The sequence below is a fragment of the Syngnathoides biaculeatus genome, chromosome 18 (genome assembly GCF_019802595.1).
Source record: "Syngnathoides biaculeatus isolate LvHL_M chromosome 18, ASM1980259v1, whole genome shotgun sequence".
NCBI lineage: Eukaryota > Metazoa > Chordata > Actinopteri > Syngnathiformes > Syngnathidae > Syngnathoides > Syngnathoides biaculeatus.
In genome coordinates, this window is record NC_084657.1 from 18,199,029 (window position 1) to 18,217,471 (window position 18,443).

Sequence of the window (18,443 nt, forward strand, 5' to 3'; positions counted from 1 at the left end):
AGACACACACACACACACAAAAGAATGACCTTTTCCTATTTTAGGGGTGGAAAGCCTTTTCCTATCAGGAGCCACTTTTATAAACTCTCTGAGGGACATAGTAAATTTTTGACAAAATATGATGCAATGATTGACCAAATGGTTTTGGGTATGTTAATAATTTCCTTTGAGGTTGTATTTGTTTTTAAAATTGGAGGGCTGGCTAAAATAGTGCATTCCCCACCGCTGTCCTATACAATGGAGGTGGGAGCTTGCACTTTGACTTGTATTTAAACAGAGGGAGTGAAAACAGCAACGTGGCAAAGAGCTCAAAGGGATGAAATGCACACCGCTGTTAGTGAAAGGGCATCAGGATTTCACGACACTGATACTATTACTTGCTAACAATGGGCCAACAGTGACTAAGACTGGGATCGTGAGGTTACCTTGCTGTCTAGTTTCTTCATAGTCACCAGGTCCAAGGACTTGAGCGAGTGTCCTGTCGGGGCAATGAAGTACAGGCAGATGTGGATCCTAGTGTCGTGATAGTTGAAGAGCGAGCGCTTAATCTTCAGCTCTTCCTGCAGGTAGTTTTCGAACTGAGTGTCGATGTAGTCCACGATGGGCTTGTAACTGTGCATGAGGACAAAAAAAAAAAAAAAAAAAAAAAACTTGAATTTCTTTATGTAAAAGCAGAAAGACGTATCCACTCACATGTGCTGGTGCTGAATGCAAACATTAGGAGAGGCTTGTTACTGGGGTAAAAGCCCGGTTGTGTTTGTGTGATCCAGTTCTTAGCCAAGATCTCAGCTTGAGGCTGCACAGCTGAATGTTGCACGGGACTTGTGTTGTTTTACCCTCTGAGCACTCTCTCAAAGGCACAGAAGGAGCTTTACAGTCACACCAGTGACCACAGTTGGTATAATTAGGCACATTTACTAAATCGAATGAAATCACAAGAGCTGAAACAAAAATCTGCCTCAAGATAATACAGTGAAACAACTGAACCTCATGAGCCCTTGACGTTGTACAATTTGGAATTTAGTCAACATTTCCTGGAGAAACTGTGTGTGTTAGCTCAAGAAAATATGGCTGTAGCGACAGTAAGTCGACATCATCCATCAATATGTTTCCTATGGTGCTTGTCTTTATTGGGGTCACGGTGGAAGTAGAGCTTAAATCAGCAGCCTTTGGGGAAAGGCAGCGTAAATCCAGGACTGTCAATTGCAGGACACATATGGACAACTACTCGCACCCTTGGACAATTTTGAGCTTTCTAATTACCCTAACAACATGCTTTTGAAATGCTGGAGAAAGACACAATACCCAGAGGGAAGAGGAGTTTAAACTCAGACCCTTTCCACTCTGAAGCAGATGTGCTAACCACTAGCACTCGTCACGCTAAATTGACACCAATAATAAAAAAATAAATATCAGCTTTGTTATCTTCAGCTTCTTTCAAACAGGTCTATTATTTCCTGACATGTGACACAATTAAAACGTATATTGATTTAAGTTGTTCAATCTTAGCATCCTACACATGGCATCTTCAATCTTCTTTGGAATAAACCACAGCTGACCTTTGAACGTGCATTTCTTGCGTACTGCACGGTCTGGCCTTCAGCAGCCGCTCTCAAAGGGCGTGAGAATGCAGTTTGCTGGTCGTGTTCCAACTCTTACCAGAGGGCTCTGTCCCTCCGCAAATGTAAAGACTTCCTCTCCACTGCTTTCTTTGTATTATCTTCAGTCCCGATGGGGAAAGAAAAATGTACGGGAATCTGCACTGATTTCACGTCTGCTCTTCTCATCTGAATGCTGAACAACATTGAGCTAACGTGGCAAATGCACAATAAAAATACTTACTCAAAGATTTTAAAAGTTTCGATGATGACCGCTTTCATGCACAGTACAAAGTATGGTGCCAAATCGGACTGTTGAGAGTTTAGGTGAAATGGTAGAGTAAAGTTTTGAATTATTAAAACAAATACATGTCCATCAATCCATTTTTTGTCTCGCTTCTTCTTATTAGGGTTGTGGGTGTGCATGAGCCTATCCTAGCTGATTTCGGCCACAATGCGGGATACACCCTGACCTGGTCAATCGCCAATCACACTCATAGTCATAAGCCAAGAAGTTTTTGGATTTCTGTATTTATATTAGACTTATGGATACTTCATCAATCCAAATTTCTACTCATCCTGTTCAGTGTCACAGGGAGGTGGCGACTATGCCAGCTGAGTTTGATCAAAAGGTTGGCTCCGCCCTGGACTGGTTGTCGGTTAATAACAGGGCAGGCACATGGAGACACAAGAGTGGGAATAAAACCCGCACTGCCTGCACAGAAGTCGGGCAAATAAACCACTCAACTATCACTGCCTTTTTTTATTTACAAAAACACTTACTCCCAAAAATGTCATATTTTCATTGTCATTGTAAATACATTGTTATTGTTGCTTTTTTTTTTTTAACCACAATAATGTAAATGAACATAAAATCATAATGCTCACTGAATAGAGTCAATATTTTCTGAAATGGTGGTGTAAAATCCAGGTTTTGATTGATTTATCCGGGTATGTTTTGCAAAATTTGTGTGAATCTCCAAATTAGACCATTTTTGGGGTGTTCGAACTTTGTTTCCTAACTAAAAATTAAAAATGTAACCACTTTCACGAATATGTGTTGAATGTTTATCATTGTTCCAGCATCCTCACCTATCATCTTTGTTGATCTGGTCCCCGAAGCCAACTGTGTCCACGATGGTGAGTTTGAGGTGGACGTTGCTCTCCTGCAAGTCGTACGTCCGCGGGCGCAAGTAGACGCCGTTCTGGTAGTGGCTGGCCTCCTCGTTCTCAAACATGGTGTTGAAGAGCGTGTTCATTAGCGTTGACTTGCCAATGCCCGTCTCACCTGAGGACGGTACAAAATAGGGAGGTAACGTAGAACAACCCAGAGTGCATGAGGCGTTCGATAGCTTACAGGGGATCGATGGCTCTTATTTTAAACGTTACTTACTTTTACAAACACGATGTCATGCAAACTACACGATGCTAAACACACTGATGTTTTAGTTGACAAAAGAGTGCAGCACCTGTGACTCCTGACAGTCAAGGAGTCATACTAAAGGTATTGCACAACAGAAATGCAAAATCTTTATTTAAATGCTTCACCAGCATTTCTCAGTCAGTCAGTCAGAAACCATATTAGTTAGTGCCTTTTTTAGAAAGAATACTCCCGTTTATAAAATATTGGATTGGAAATGCTCAAATGCCTTGATGAAACGATAAGACCAGATTTATCTCCTACCAGGTTTCTGAAACGTTTTGCGTCCTGAACCATACTAGAGTTATAGTTATATTACTTCGAGAAAGTAATTGACATAGTTACAATACATGCATTATATTTTCCACAGGATAACTTGTAATCGTAACCAACTACATTTATATAATTGAAAATACTAGTCCAACATGAAAATAAATAAATAAAAATGGAGCAACTCATTCACTGCAAATAATGGCTTTTGAAGTGAAATATTTGGCGAACAGTTAAGGGTGTAGTCCGCCTTTCACCCGAAGTCAGCTGGTATAGGCTCCGGCACTCCCGCAATCCTTTTGAGGATAAGCGGCTTGGAAAATGGATGGATATTCATATTAACTGGGAAGTTGCAATCATGGCTATGTATGTGAGCAGGGAGGGAGTCATGGCATTTCAATGAATTTCGGTGGGGATAATCCAAAAACGGAAAATTGATCACAAATTGATAGCAACAAAGTGAATTACAAGCTTGGGCATGGAACGAACGAAACTCCCAAGTGAAGGCACCACAACTTACTTACCTACGCAGAGAATGTTGAAGCAAAAACCCTGTGTGACCGATTTGCTGACCAGTTGGTCGGGGAGGCTGTCAAATCCAACATGGCCACCCAGATTGAGGCTGCGCTTCTCTTCATTCTGCAGGACAAAGAAAGGAAAACAAAACGTGAGACGGGGAACTTTTTTTTTTCTCGTCTTTTTGATACACCTCTTGTATTGGATCACAGACTGTTAATATTGCAACTGCAAGCGAGACAAAAACATTGACACCATCTAGATGGGTAGCAGATGAGCAAAGAGAGCACGTCTGAGCTGCAGACGAGCACCTTGAGATGAAAGACGACACGGACTAACCACTGCTCATCTGGCTGAGCCACCAAACGCCCGCATTCTTGAAGGGTGATCTCACAGCCGGCGGCAGCACCCAGAGAGCAAAACTCGGCTAGACGTGACCGCATAGCGAACCTTTCGCATACATGACAGAGCCTCACATTTATCATAAACCTTGACCGCCGAGTCTCATATTTAGGGAGATGGAGATTCATTTTGAAACAACAGACGAGTGGTTTATGAGATGAAGAGTTGACTGGAATGAGCTGTCGAGGCTCATCCAACCCTGAGGAAACAACACAGTTCCCAGGATAGGGTACACCATGGCTTAGGACAACAGGAAATGCCTACAGGGAGGGACCCCAGGTACCTCCCGGAGAATTACTGCGTAAAATAGAAGATGAAGGTTAGAGCCTCTATCACGTCTGAATGTCTCCCAAAAAATAAGGGGAATATAACATTTGCTGAAGACATTAGAAAACCTGCAATATTCAAATACAACTACCGTTCTTGTCTTTACAAACAATGACTGTGGTGTCATTTATTGCCAAAGCATGATATCAGATTAGGCATGGTTTTCTTTGATGTATTTTATTGCCCCCCCCCCCCTTCCAACAAGCACTGAATACAACATCTCCTGTTTGCAAAGCTAAAGATGGACTTAAACAGGTCAACCCCTCACACTAAGTAATAAAAACTTTTTTTCATCATCATGTGTGGTCATTACCGTTAAAAAAAAAAATCAGTTTTTAAAAATTGGTATGTGTGCAGCCCTCTTTCGACTATTCTATACCGAGCAATTATTTTCCAAGGCTCTCTCGACAGCAGTCTGATGTGGCTGCTTAGCAAGGTGGAAAATGAACCCCGACTGGACTGCAACAGGAGCTGCATGAGGTGTCGAGAACAGATGTTAAATCAGGCGGGCTTCTGGAGACCCTCAGGACATAATTCAAAATGCGTGAGGGGGAAGAGGCCACCTGATAACCTCGAGGACAAAACCACATGCACGTCTCATTCAAGGACCATCATGCAGATTTATGCAAGTGTCCTCTGAGCTGGCACATGTCATCAAGTGAACATTTTCAAGTCATGCTATTAATGGAGGACAGAAATGTCATCATCCTGAAGAATGTTTACTTGTGAGTCAAGTTAACATTAATACAGCCGTCTTAAAAAGCCACATTAGAATGACATGATGGTATGGTAGCATTTTATTGGCAGTCCTCAATATATGTGGAACATACAGAAGGACGGAAATTACTTTTCCAAGAAGCCAGTCACAAAATTACAAGAAAAAAAAAAAAAACATCCATTCATGGGTATTTTTTTTGTATGAAGTGGTTATAGATGAAAGAAAATGTAATTTGTCAAGCATTGCCCTCTACATAGAATGCAGCAAAAATATGATACTGCAACACTTTCACAAAGCAATACAGCATTCGATAAGGAAGAAAAATGTTGGAAAAATCAGAGCTTCTGCAGAAAGTGGAAAAGGGGCTTGTTTGGTTGTAATTAGGAATAAGCCTTTTAATAAATTTCCTTGAGCCATAATTGGGAAATTATCAATTAAACAATGAACAAAGTACGTCTTTTCATAAATGCAGTAGAATTTTAGTCTGGGAAAAATTTGCATTGCGACCACTCTTAAAAAAAGAACATTTGAAACCACACAATACCAGGACTGAACTGTGCTATGTTTGCTCGGATGGCTAACCTCAAGCTATTCCTTTCATACCAGTCTTGTGGCCTTTGCTCTTCTACTCAGCAAAGTAAAGTTATATTTAGTTATTTCTATATAAGCTTCTAATGGATGAACATTGAGAAACACGTGACGTAATCCACCTGGTTTGTCCAGTGTGTTTTGTGATGTCCACATCTACAAATTGTAAATTACAGTTGGGGGCAGGGGGAGAATGACTTTGTAATTGATTGTTATTTTAGAAAAAAAAATGTGGCAATACATGCTCGGTAAGAGGAATAAGAAAAACATTTTTCTCCATTAAATGACTCATATGTGCTCCCTTGTCCTGTGCCACAATTCTCATGTGTCGCTGTCGCTCCACCACCCTTCGCTCATCTAAGGCCCACAGGAAAGACAAAATAAATGAGTGAGGGAATTGTTTAAGTAGACATGTTTGTTTATCTTTACAGCCACCACTGCAGAACTGAAACAGATAAAAACATACAAATCATGACCAGAACAGTTTTTTAAATCACCCACTGTTCATAAAGAATCAATTTAAAGCAATATATTAATCTACGTAACTATCAATTAAACAGAAAATATCCCTTATTCCTCCCTGGATAGACTACATTGTAGTTTTCCAGTGATTTACTGGAGCACATGGGACAGGTTTGAATGGCTGCAGAAGACGAGATTGCACAGTCAAAGAGCCAAAAAAAAAAAAAAAACATGTGGAAAAGATTGAATGAGAAAATATGTGAGTGCCTTCCAATTGTCCACAATAATGAACAGAAAAAACCTTCATAGCCAAACATTAGATCAAACACTTGAATGATCTCAGCCACTGGCTAGTGAAGGAATCCACCATCCGGGCAGTCTTCAACCTGCAGTCTGGCGCAAGTAAGTACTGTAAATTAAATGCTTCTTAACTTGTACATTTCTTTACCCAAAAATTGGGGGAATATATGCCAGAATTTTCGAGTCACAAAAAAACAAAGATTGCTCTTCTTCCAGCTGCTTCCAGATCAATCAATGCAAAAAAAAAAATAAATAAATAAATAAAAAAATCATAAAATCCAACAGCTTCTTCCTGCTTGCCATTAAATTGAGTGAAGCCAAGTGACTTTTCATAGTGTTTTTTATGTCTTAAAAGTAGGTCTAAATAGCTGTCTTTTGTTGTAATCGAGTGGCTCCAACTACAAGAGAAATTTATTTTGTGGTTTTGACATACTTGGAGAATGAGGATTTGGATTTCAGTGAAATGTAATTTCTCACGACTTGCTGTGTTAAAAACATTTGTCACTGGCTGACAAGTATTTTCATACGTCACACCAGATACTGATTTGTTCAGATTGTGGGATATGTTATTGTATAAAAGCACACAGAGTTGCGGCAATATCTCCTTTGCACTGGGATCTGTGTAAAGGGCACCAGACGATAAATTCCAGATCGACTGATCTGGCTATCTTGCGAAATGTCCGTGTAATAATACTAAAGTTAAGGGTGAGAACATTGTTTTGTGGTCCAAATGTATTTTTACACTTAAACTTGAATAAAAAGACATTTTGCATTTTCGTGCATGTAGGGTGCAGGGTGTGTTGTCTATTTGTATTGTGGCGTGGGAGTCAGCGAATGAGATTGAAGAGTTGACAACTGTGAGCTCAGATTAGTAGCTAACTGCTAACTGACTAACCATTACCTACTGTGGACGTCAGTTGTATAACGTAACAAATGTGAGAAGATTTTTATCGACAATTACGAATTTTCAGTGGCGCTGCTATTTTCGGGAGTCACGTGGATGTGACGCATTACGTTCCCCAACAAAGGCTCGCTTACGTTGGGAAACAGTAATGGTTGGGCAGATGGTTTTTCAGGCGGAATGACGTGGAGTCTGACTACTCGGAGGCCTACGCGAGACATAAGTGCGTATACAAAGGACCCCGGGAGCGCCGGGCCGACAGCCGCAGATGGTTCTTCGGACAGGAATGACGCGGAGTCTGACGAGCGAGTTCCGGCGGTGGGCCGTGAGCCAAGCTTCCAGTCGGTGGAGGCCGTTAGCCCCGGACGCTGAAGCTAGGCTAAAGGCCTCTGCTGCTGCCAAAGGCGGGCCGCGAGCTCCAGCGTTCATTCCCGTCCGAAGAACCATCCACGGCTGCCGGCCCAAAGCTTCCGGGGGCCTTTGTTTACACACATGTCGCGCGTAGGCCTCCGAGTAGTCAGACTCCGCGTCATTCCGCCTGAAGAACCATCCGAATATTCAACATTAATTACAGCCACAGGTTAAAATCTGTATGGAAGTATTCCTCCGTCTTCACGAACAACCGATACTCCTATTTCTTCATCAGATGAGGATAAATATGAGAAATCGGCGCTGGGCATAAATGGTGTCCCATGTAAACGAGCCTGTGTTGCAGCACGGTACAAGTCACATCTGCGCATGTAGGTTATGTGACTCGCGGAAATGGCAGCGCACCTGAAACTTCGGAATTGTCGATAAAAATCTTCTCAAAACACTTAAATGAGAGGGGATTTAACATCATATTATCAAGATAAAGAGTCCAGATTACATGACCGATTGGATACATTGTTAATGCAAACCAGTGGATTTCCCCTTTAATGGAAACGCTTCACATTGACACGTGGGCAGTTGTTTTTTTTCTGACCTGGGCTTTCTTCAGCAGGTCCGCAAAGACGGAGAACCAATCGGGTGTGAGCGCCTCCAGCTCCAAAATGATGATGGCCAAGGCCAACAGATTTTTTTCCATTAGTTCCTATGGGGCAGGGGTGGGGGGGGATTCTAACAGAAAAGGGATTCTTTTGCACTGTATATTTAGTACACTCCCGTGACCCCTTGTGAAGATAAGCGGCTCTGAAAATGGATGGATGGATTTCGGGGGTTTTTTTTGGGTTGGGTTTGGCATGGTTAAACGTACATTCAATCAAGATTTCCTGGACAATATTATCTTGAGGTCTTCTAGATTTTTGAGACCCTGTGACTTCTTTTGTACAAATATATTTACTCAATCACATAGCGGCAGCAGCATGGATATCGTTCTTCATGCACAACATCGACTTTGACAAGCTCGCCTCGAGGCACTAGTGGCATGTTCGCTCTATAAGCACCGCAATACATCACTGAGGACACACTACATCCTGTATTCGGCGCATACCGTCTGGCCCAAACGTGTTCAGTAATTAAGTACTTGGATGTGTCTGAGAATTCATCTTCATATTAGACACGACCTGGTGTTGAGTCCATATGAGCAAACGACTGTTGCAAGCATCTTGTAGCATGGCATGAATCCACCGTTTCTTGCCTTAAGTTGTTCATGATGATAATTCCAGATTGCATGCATGCCTAACAGAGAGACACACAATGGTCTTCAGGGTCAGTAAGCACCCTACACGGTGACTACGTTTGGAGGGCTTTTTCTTATATAACGGCACTTCAGTATGGTCGGGACCAAAAAGTGTGGCTGGGTCACGACCACGGTTAAAGCCGTACGGTTTGGACTGACTTTTTCTGTAAAGGCAAATAATATGCATAAAAATTCAAGCAAAAGTTCAAACCATCATCATGTGTGAAATCAGAAAAATGTCTTTAAAAACAACGTGCATGTGAGGTGCACATGAGCATGTTGAGGTTCAGTGACAATTAATAATAAGATAGCTAAATATACTGACTTCAAGTCGTAAAAAGTGCTGGCTGCTGCGTCATACAACTTCTATGCTGAATAAAGTTCTTGTTAGCGCACAGTCGTTTGTGCATTAATGGACATAATATTTTGGTGACAGGGATAGAGCTCTGCTTGCACCACCGCCCTCGTTCCCTGCCGCCACTCCTGAGTTAAATGTAAATTGTCCGACTGAAAGACGACATGCCCAAAGCAGGCGATTAGCAATAGTCAAACTTTGATTTGGAGTTGTAAAGTTCACTTATCGGTTTTACCCCTGGTGCAGATTGGTGTCAAGGAAGAGAGTTGCAGTGATTCGTCTCCCCTGAAAGGAGAACTTTTTATGTCTGGGAGGAGCAGCATTTAGGCTAGGCTGTTAGTGGAAGTTTTTTCAACATGTACATATATATAGGCAGTCACTCACATTTGACGAGCGTGACCCCGCTCGCAAGTCTGCTCAGTCGTGCACGAAAAATCATGCACGTAAAATTTGTTACGTGCAGAACAAAATTTATATTGAAATACGCCGCTTATTTTGTGTAGTCTTGACATTAATTTATGTGTTTATTTCATAAACGTTAACTAAACAAGCCCGCTCCAAAACAACTGGTATTCACCCGGAAACAGGAAATGCAAGTTAACCATATTGAGCATGTTCAGAGCTGCTTCACATACTGCGAGCGCATTTATGTCAAAAGTCATCAAGATAATGAGCCATGTCAAAGGAAATTCAGTTACACCAGGGGTGCTCATTGCCTCGATCCCGAGGCAATGTGATGCCCCCCCCCCACAAAAAAAAAAAAAAAAGACGTTAGACGATCATCCACCTTGTCGCTTGATTCAGGTGTGGCCAATACGTCGAACGCATGCACATAAAGTAGCGTTCTAGCAAGCCAGCCTCCTATTTACGACAGTTGCACGATCCGTGCCCCCCCCCCACAATAATACATCACGATTGCCGACAGGTATCGTTAGCTTGTTGCCACTAACGCCAATTATGTTGAACTGACCTTTCACCATCTTCAAAACATTGCGGGTACAGACCGTTCATGTTTATTTCTTGACAGGCCAGTGAATTTAACTTTTCTTCAGAAAGTTTGTCAGATCAAGAATTATTGATGAAAAATTTTAAATACCGTTTTATATCATGTTCTACTCATATCAGCTGAAATTGGAAATTATCACTTCTGAGTTTGAAATTTTAGTTTTCTATTTTAGTTATGTATTTATTTTATTTTTAACTTACAGTTATGTTATATTAATCCACTAGGTTATTTTAAGGTCTTGAGACCCCATCCCTAATCACACCCACAACTTTATCTGTGAGCATGGCTGACCACACCCGTACATTTTTCCAATGTGAGTGACTGTATAGGTCCTTTTATTAGATATCAAATCATCTCTAAGTTTTTTGGTTTAAAAGAGCAATGTAAAATGGGTTTGAAATTACCTTTATCTGCTTTGTGTGAATTATTTGCATCTAAAAACACCAAGCAATAAATCTTCAAAGACATAGGGTGCAAAAAAAAAAAAATCAGTTATTACTATACGCGCTTTGTCACGTTAGAATTAAGAGGCACCACTATGTTCAAATGTGTCACCATATTTTGTTTCCAAACTACTCCATTGACTTCTTCTAAGAATGAGACAACTGCATAAATTACTGTTTAATTTGATTATTCCTCAATGCAACTCTGACTCACATTATTCTGCAAACTTGACATGTTTTGTGTGTTCAAACATCCCTCGAGGGGCTTCTTTAAATAAGCAGCGTGCTGTTAAATATTGGCCCACGCTCGGCTCAAATCAATGAGAGAAAACAACACGGGGTGATTGGCTGCATCGATCGCCTCATGTGGCCTACAAAATCATGCCGGAGCTACGCTCGCTACGCAACGTGTGCCAACAACACGGCCCTATCAATAGCCGCGTGCCCTTTAAAACCATCGGCATTGGTTTTTTTTTTTTCAATATGGTCTAACTTAGTTCCCAAAAAGAGACGGGAAGTCTGTCGGGCCCCAGCTGTGCAGCCGCTACCGCTGGCCTGCTGCTCTGCATTCTCAGCATTTTTCCCCCCCATAATCAATGCCCCAATTTTATATTGCAAAATCGCAGTCAGCAGTACTACGGTGTGTGTGTGTGTGTGTGTGTGTGTGTGTGTGTGTGTGTGTGTGTGTGTGTGTGTGTGTGTGTGTGTGTGTGTGTGTGTGTGTGTGTGCTGGAAGCTCAGCAGCACACACTGCTTTTGATCCTGTTCCTCTTTTCCAAAGACGTGTTGCACAAACAAGGGGGAGTAGCCCACAGCTTCTGCTTTAATCTCATTATCCTTCAAACTCACTCCTGCCTACTGTCCACTCCACAAGCGTGCATCAAAACCTTATATTCACGACACAATGAAATAATTCAAATAGTTCCAAATGACAACAGTACAGATCACGTAATGTTACAAAAAATGTTGGAGACAAGTTATTGTAGGAAAATAAAAAGTTGTTATATTAAATGAATAAAAAAGTCAAATGTTATGTAACATTTTTTTTTTTTGGTAAAAAGTTCCAAAGCCACACAAATAATTCAATCAATTCACTGTTTGTGTTACGCTTGGACTTAAGTTCAAAGGAAGCCTCTTCTTGAAGAAATGTTCACAATCTGTCAAACACCAGCTTGATGTGGACTTGAGTTCGATGCCTCAAGACAAAAAAAAAAATGAAGGGCAACTTCCAACAATTTTGAAAAACTCAGTTGAGTCGCTCGTAAATACCACTGCTTATGTGCCGCTCAGGTTATGAGATTATGCAGTTTAGTTCCAAAATGTATGTCACTCTCATTCATTATATTACTAGCTTTGTAAATTTCCATGATTACCAATGTTTGAAAAAAGGCCCTAAAGCACTGACATTTTTTTCATATTTCCTTCAAATGTTGATACTTGTGATTGGCTCTCTCTGCACACATGCCCTGCCATAGCCTCAAACATGACATGTTTCTCTAAATGTGACCGCGACCCTGGTGAGGATAAGCAGCTAAGAAAATGGATGGATGGATGGATAGACTTTGTGGTTCAGTGTATTAGTTTGAGGTTCTGAAAAGATTCATCGTTAAACTTTTGAACAGAGTGTGATGGAAATAACTGTTTTTTTAACTTTATGTGGAATTTTATATCTGGGTTGACATACAGAAGTCTAAATTGTGGACATTTTATCATTAGGTCAACATGGTATGTTATAGCGGTTTTGCACATTGTAAAAATATAATGCAAAAACCGATGTGTTTACATTTCCATCCATCCATCCATTTTCTTAGCCGCTTATCCTCACGAGGGTCGCAGGAGTGCTGGAGCCTAACCCAGCTGTGAACGGGCAGGAGGTAGGGTACACCCTGAACTGGTTCCCAGCCAATCGCAGGGCCACTTAATGTTGCATGTTTTTGGGATGTGGGAGGAAACCGGAGTGCCCGGAGAAAACCCACGCAGGCACGGGGAGAACATGCAAACTCCACACAGGTGGGTCAGGGATTGAACCCAGGACCTTGGAAATGTGAGGCCAACGCTTTCAATCTGATCGACCGCGCTGCCTGTTTACATTTCATTATGTTTTATCATCAGTGTCATATTACGGTAAAGAGCAAATTGTGTAGTTAATCTCAAAATAACCTATGGTTTTAATGCAATTTTTAGACAAAACATCCAAGGCTCCAGTTGATGCATTCATTCAAAAAATGAGAACTAATCAAATGATAATCAAGTGTAATTACAGTAGTTTTAATACTTTGAGAAACCAATTGAAATAAACTACTAAATTGTAATTGTGATTGAGTAATCTTCCCAACACTGCATAATACTCAGAATAATTGGGACTATTCTCATGCAATTAGTCTTTCTTCTGGTAAAATAATGACTTGATATTCGCACTGATGATGTGACTCCTTAACATTTCTCACAATAACACCATTTCACCCAACCTATTTTATGACACTGTTCTATATTTACAAGACACAAACAGGTAGTTGTAAATTTTAAGAAGTGCATGAGTCTGTCATGCACTGCTAAAACTGGGTGATTTCTTGGCATCAATGTCGACATATTTCAGATGCATTCCTGTCTTTTCTGACAAACTGAGACATGCACAAATACTCAACAAAACTCCTCGTTTGGGTTTTTGTTCCCACAATACGAATCAACGAAGCGGATTAGATAGATTTTGACAGGTGTTAATCAGAAAGGTGACATGGCAATCAGATTGGAGGAGTCTTTATCGTGCTTTTTAGGGCCAGTCCCAAGCAAAACTGGACCATTTATACCTGCTAGCTAGCTCACGTTTGACATGGATCCCATAGCAGTATTTTTTTTAACACCCACGTCAATAAAACCCATATGGTGTACGAGCATATAGGCACTATTAAAAAGGCAAACTTAACCAAAAAACAAATGCGGGATGAAAAAAAAAAAGCGTGATGTGTTTGTATTAACCTGCTCGCGCGGAACACTTCTACGGTGTGAGCTGAGCCCACACAGACAGCCCCACATTGGAAGCTCCCAAGGCGGGGGAGAGGCTTAGCCACACTCCCGCTAACATTCACCATAAATCACTCTCGCGACCGTTTTTCAAGGGGAGCTTCAACGGACGAAAAGACATATCTGGGACGGGGGGGGTACTCACCGAAAACACGTCCACGTCCGTGGCAGCCATGGTGAGGAACGCGCGGTGTTTGGGGCGTGCTGAGCCGGACTGAGTGAGTGGGAAGTGGCGGGCGAAAGGGGAGCAGCCCTCGTCGCTCGCTGAATGCCGCTCGCCTGCTGCTTCTGCTTGACATGCAGGAGGAAGAAGAGGCAAGAGCGTTCACGCACACGTCACTCCCGCGTCGTTTGGACAAACCTTCCCTCCACTTCCGTCTTGGGCGTTCCGCACACGCCTTCAAGTACTTCTTTCACATTAAAAAAAAAAAACAACTCATCTAAAACAGAAATAACTTAAAGTTACACGCGTCTTCAATTAAACATTATTTATCTGAAAATGACTCGTTTAAAACAACATGTGGCTTTGCTGATTAGATTTGTGGGCTTCGCTGACATCTTTGGACGGGACGGTCTCAGCGGGTCCGTCCCAACATGGCGGCTGGTCAGTGCTAACGTAAGAATGTGACGACGGTGCGAGCTGGAAGGGATGACAGGAGCTGGACAAAAATGTCACGAGTCGATATTTCAACAAGCACTCTGCGCTGTTTACAAAATGTATTACTTTCGAGTGTCTATATTAATGTCGAAATGTTTTGTTTTGTTTTGTTTTCAATGGAATGAAAAATGAATGAAAATTAAAACGTTAGTTGTATTTAATTTGTATTTAATGAAAAAGTTTGCTTGAACTTAAGATATGTGTTTCTTATACTTTAATTTTAATTGAATATTTTTTGCTTAATTGCATCTTGTAAAATTTTAAGTTTTTTCTTGCAGTTTATTTTTATCCAGAAGTAAGAGGAAAGTCGTGATTTCGAATAGAAGTTATGTTTTAAGAAATGTAATCTAGTTTGATTTATTTTAATATTAAATCAGGATTATTTGTTTTGATTAAAACGTGTTTTTATTTCAAGCTTTTACCTTGTAAATTTTAAAAGCCAGTTCCATTTTGTTTGCTACTTTTACCCATTAAAATATAATGCCCTGTTACAGATGCAGAACTTGAATATCTGATGCGCCACATTCATGCGCACGGCACAGCCAATAATGCAATCATAAATTACCATAATTATACGAATGTTATGAATTAGCCAATACACCTTTTTGAAGAATAAAAGTTGTCCAAAAGTTGCGCGTTCAATCGACGTCACGTAAAGACGCAGGTAGGCAGCAGCAGGAGGAGGAGGAGGAGCCGGTCAAGGTGCACTGACGGCGCCACACGAAAGGGAGCCTCGTCCTTTCTTTAATTTAGTTCCTGGGGAAGGAAAAAAAAAAAAAAACAAAAAAACATGTCGCTGAGCCGAGAGAGCGTCGTGTCCTTGCTCGTGTCCGCGGGCGGCGGTGTGAGCAAAGCCGAGCTCCTGGAGAGCTTTCGAGGTGCGCTCGAGTGCGACGACCGCCACGAGAGGGCTCGCAACAGGGAACTTTTCAAGAGACTCGTCAACAGCGTCGCGTACGTGAGGCGAGGCGACGACGGCGCCCCGTACGTGCTGCTCAAGAAGGCCTACCAACAGCCCAGGGGGACGCAGCAGGACCTGGGACAGACCGCTGGAAGGGAACAGGGAGGCACGCAGGAGGAACCACCTGAGAGTGTCGTGGACACGAAGAGGTACGCTGGACAGGAGGAGGGAGGGAGCCCGCAGAAAGGTGAGCAAGGTCTACCTGAGACTGGGAGATGTTGTGGACAGGAGCAAGAAGGTGAGCATGAGCATGAGCACTATGCTCCTGAGACTGCAACATGTGTTGCTACGGTTTTGAACACGAAAAAACTTCCCAGACAGGAACGGGATCAGTCTCCACCGAAAAAGGAACCGCGTCAATTTGAGACTGTTGTGAATGTGCAGGGAAGTGAGAGACAGGAACAGACTTGTGGGCCACAGCAGGGCTCAAGTGAGAATGTTCTGGATCTTAAGAGCCATGCTGAACAGGAACAGGAAGTTGAGCGGCTGGATCAAGTTCACCCTGGGACTGTTGTGCACCTAAAGAGACATGCTGGACATCAACAGGAGGGTGATCCAGAGCAGTGCTGTCCTGAACAGAAACAGGAGAACTGTCTTCAGACAGGTGATCTGGAGCAGGGTCCGTCTGAGACTGGTGTGATTGCAAAGAGACATGCCGGACGGGAACAGGAATGCAAGCAGAAAGAGAAGAACTTGAAGAGATCTGCTGGAAAGGAAGAGGAAGACACCTTACAGACAGGTGATCAGGGGCAGTGTCTACCTGGGTCCGCAGGGGACTCAAAGAGCAGAGCCAAATCGGAACAAGGACGCACAGAACATCTGTCTCCTTTCGAGCTGGCCTTACAGAGGAGCAAATGTTTTGACATGAGTGTTAAACAGAGGCAGAACGCGGATGTGGGACCAAAACCGTACGCTTTACCGCTGAGGATGCCCCCCATGAACAGGACCCAGGCGCCCAAACAGGAACCCGACCTGGACAAGTCCCCTAAAGCGGATCCCTTCCGAAGTAAAGCGAAGACCGCTAAGGCATCTGACGAAACCAGAATCCCGTCAGCGGTGCCCCTGGAGCCGTCGGAGCACGAGTGGTTGGTCAAGTGCGCCTCGGGCCACTGGAGCCAGGTCTACGGGCTCCTCCTGAGGGACCGCCAGCTGGCCGACAAGCGGGACTTCATGTCGGGGTTCACCGCCTTGCACTGGGCAGCCAAGTGCGGGAACAGCGAGATGCTGGTGAAGATCCTGGACACGTCTCAGGAGGCCAGCGCTGCCGTGGACGTCAACGCCAGGACCTACGGTGGCTACACGGCCTTGCACGTGGCCGCCTTGCACCGGCAGGACTACGTGGTGGCCATGCTCGTGGGTGAGTACGGTGCAGATGTGAGAGTCCGGGACAACGGCGGCAAGAGGGCGTACCACTACCTGCACCCGGACGCCGCGCAGAGTATCAGAGACATGCTGGGCGAACCCAAATATCAGCGGGCCCCCCACAGACCTGAGGAGCCCGAAATGTTCCCGGAGCTCTCCAAGGGTCTGCATTCCATAAGTCGTTTGTTCCAGCCACACCTGTCGGCCCAGCGGAAGAAGCACAAGCACAGGCCTGCCTTCTACTCGCTGGGGGACCAGCCCCAGGAACAACGACACGACAAGGCCTTCAGGCAGCGACTTGCTTCGGATGCTTTCGCATAGACTTCCTTCTAGTAGATGAACCCTTGCAAAGTCGCTGCTCGGGATTCACGTATTAGAATCCTCACGTAGTCACGGTACAGGATTGGTGAATTTCCCGATTTCAGATTTTTGGGGGAAACCCCAAATTGAGTTATGCTTATTCCTATTTTATAGTTGTTACTGTCTTTTTGTTTCCATGTATTTTTTATTTAATAAGTTATTTTGACAAAATGACAAAATTATAGCTGTCGCAAAACTAGGCATAGCATTAAAAATATCGTAACAGAGTAAAAGAATCCTCGACATCATAACATACCATCTGTCACTTATCGCACATTTTAATACAGCATTGACATGCTACCACCAAATATCAATATTTGTATTAAAGTAAAGTAACAGGTTCATTTTCAAGTAACTATGGTATCAATAGAAGCACCCTGTCATAATTTATATGTGTCCATGTTTTTTGTCATGAACCAGGAAGTAGCCTGCTAACAGAAATACTTATTTAGCACTTTAATGCCTTGGCTGACCTCTGTGGATATGTTGTATGAGTTACATGTGAATGCGATTCAGCAGTGATTCACATGGCTCGACTCAGGGTGTTTCACAGTTACTCATTGTCCCTGAAGGCATCGTCTCCCTGGAGCCATGCATGATAATACAAATGAAAGAGATCTGTCCTAACATAACTTTGCGTGATGGAAATACTTACACCAAGAATGTTGTTGGGGCATGGAACAAGGAAGAAGTCATGATTGATTAGAATTTATTGGGAAATAATAACATGAAGGCATGTGCACTAGTCTGGAGACTATGTATATATGATTTCAGTGCCGATCAAACTTTTTTGTACATTTTTCTTTTACGATTCTTGGGAGGGAATGTGATCAACATTACATAATTTAGTTTTGGGTATTTCTGTATTTTTGTATTCTTACAGAAGTCAAATTCAATTTTAAAAAAATCAATCAGTTGCTCTGTTTTGATCAGTAGTAGCTATTAAATATTTACTGCTTCACTTCACTATCACTTCATACAAATAAAATAAATTGCAACCTTCAGTAAATTCAGGCAACAATAATTAATATCTTTTAATATTTGAATTATTGATTCATGTATTTCATCATTTATTTCAAATAAAAATAAATACAAATATTAAATTGTTCCAGCAC

General features: G+C 42.4%; 2 protein-coding genes across 5 annotated transcripts in view; one reads left to right on the forward strand and one right to left on the reverse strand.

The window, feature by feature from the left end:
- The window catches only part of septin8a (septin 8a), a 35,437-nt gene extending 20,076 nt beyond the window's left edge, over nucleotides 1-15,361 (reverse strand). The window contains exons 1-5 of one of the 4 annotated variants that reach the window (XM_061802585.1): nucleotides 15,247-15,361; nucleotides 14,133-14,275; nucleotides 3,813-3,927; nucleotides 2,691-2,886; nucleotides 426-612 (exon numbers count right to left, since the gene is read on the reverse strand). In XM_061802585.1, the coding sequence (XP_061658569.1) occupies nucleotides 426-612; nucleotides 2,691-2,886; nucleotides 3,813-3,927; nucleotides 14,133-14,162 (528 nt within the window). In that variant the 5' untranslated portion in view covers nucleotides 14,163-14,275; nucleotides 15,247-15,361. Of the gene's footprint in view, nucleotides 1-425; nucleotides 613-2,690; nucleotides 2,887-3,812; nucleotides 3,928-14,132; nucleotides 14,375-15,246 lie in introns of those variants that run through there. The other 3 variants (XM_061802582.1, XM_061802586.1, XM_061802587.1) reach the window with 3 other exon arrangements.
- A 30-nt stretch (nucleotides 15,362-15,391) lies between these two features.
- Nucleotides 15,392-18,443, forward strand: LOC133491454 (ankyrin repeat domain-containing protein SOWAHB-like). The gene has a single exon (XM_061802581.1). It carries the CDS (start codon nucleotides 15,436-15,438, stop codon nucleotides 17,287-17,289), a length of 1,854 nt encoding a protein of 617 aa, XP_061658565.1. The 5' UTR covers nucleotides 15,392-15,435; the 3' UTR covers nucleotides 17,290-18,443.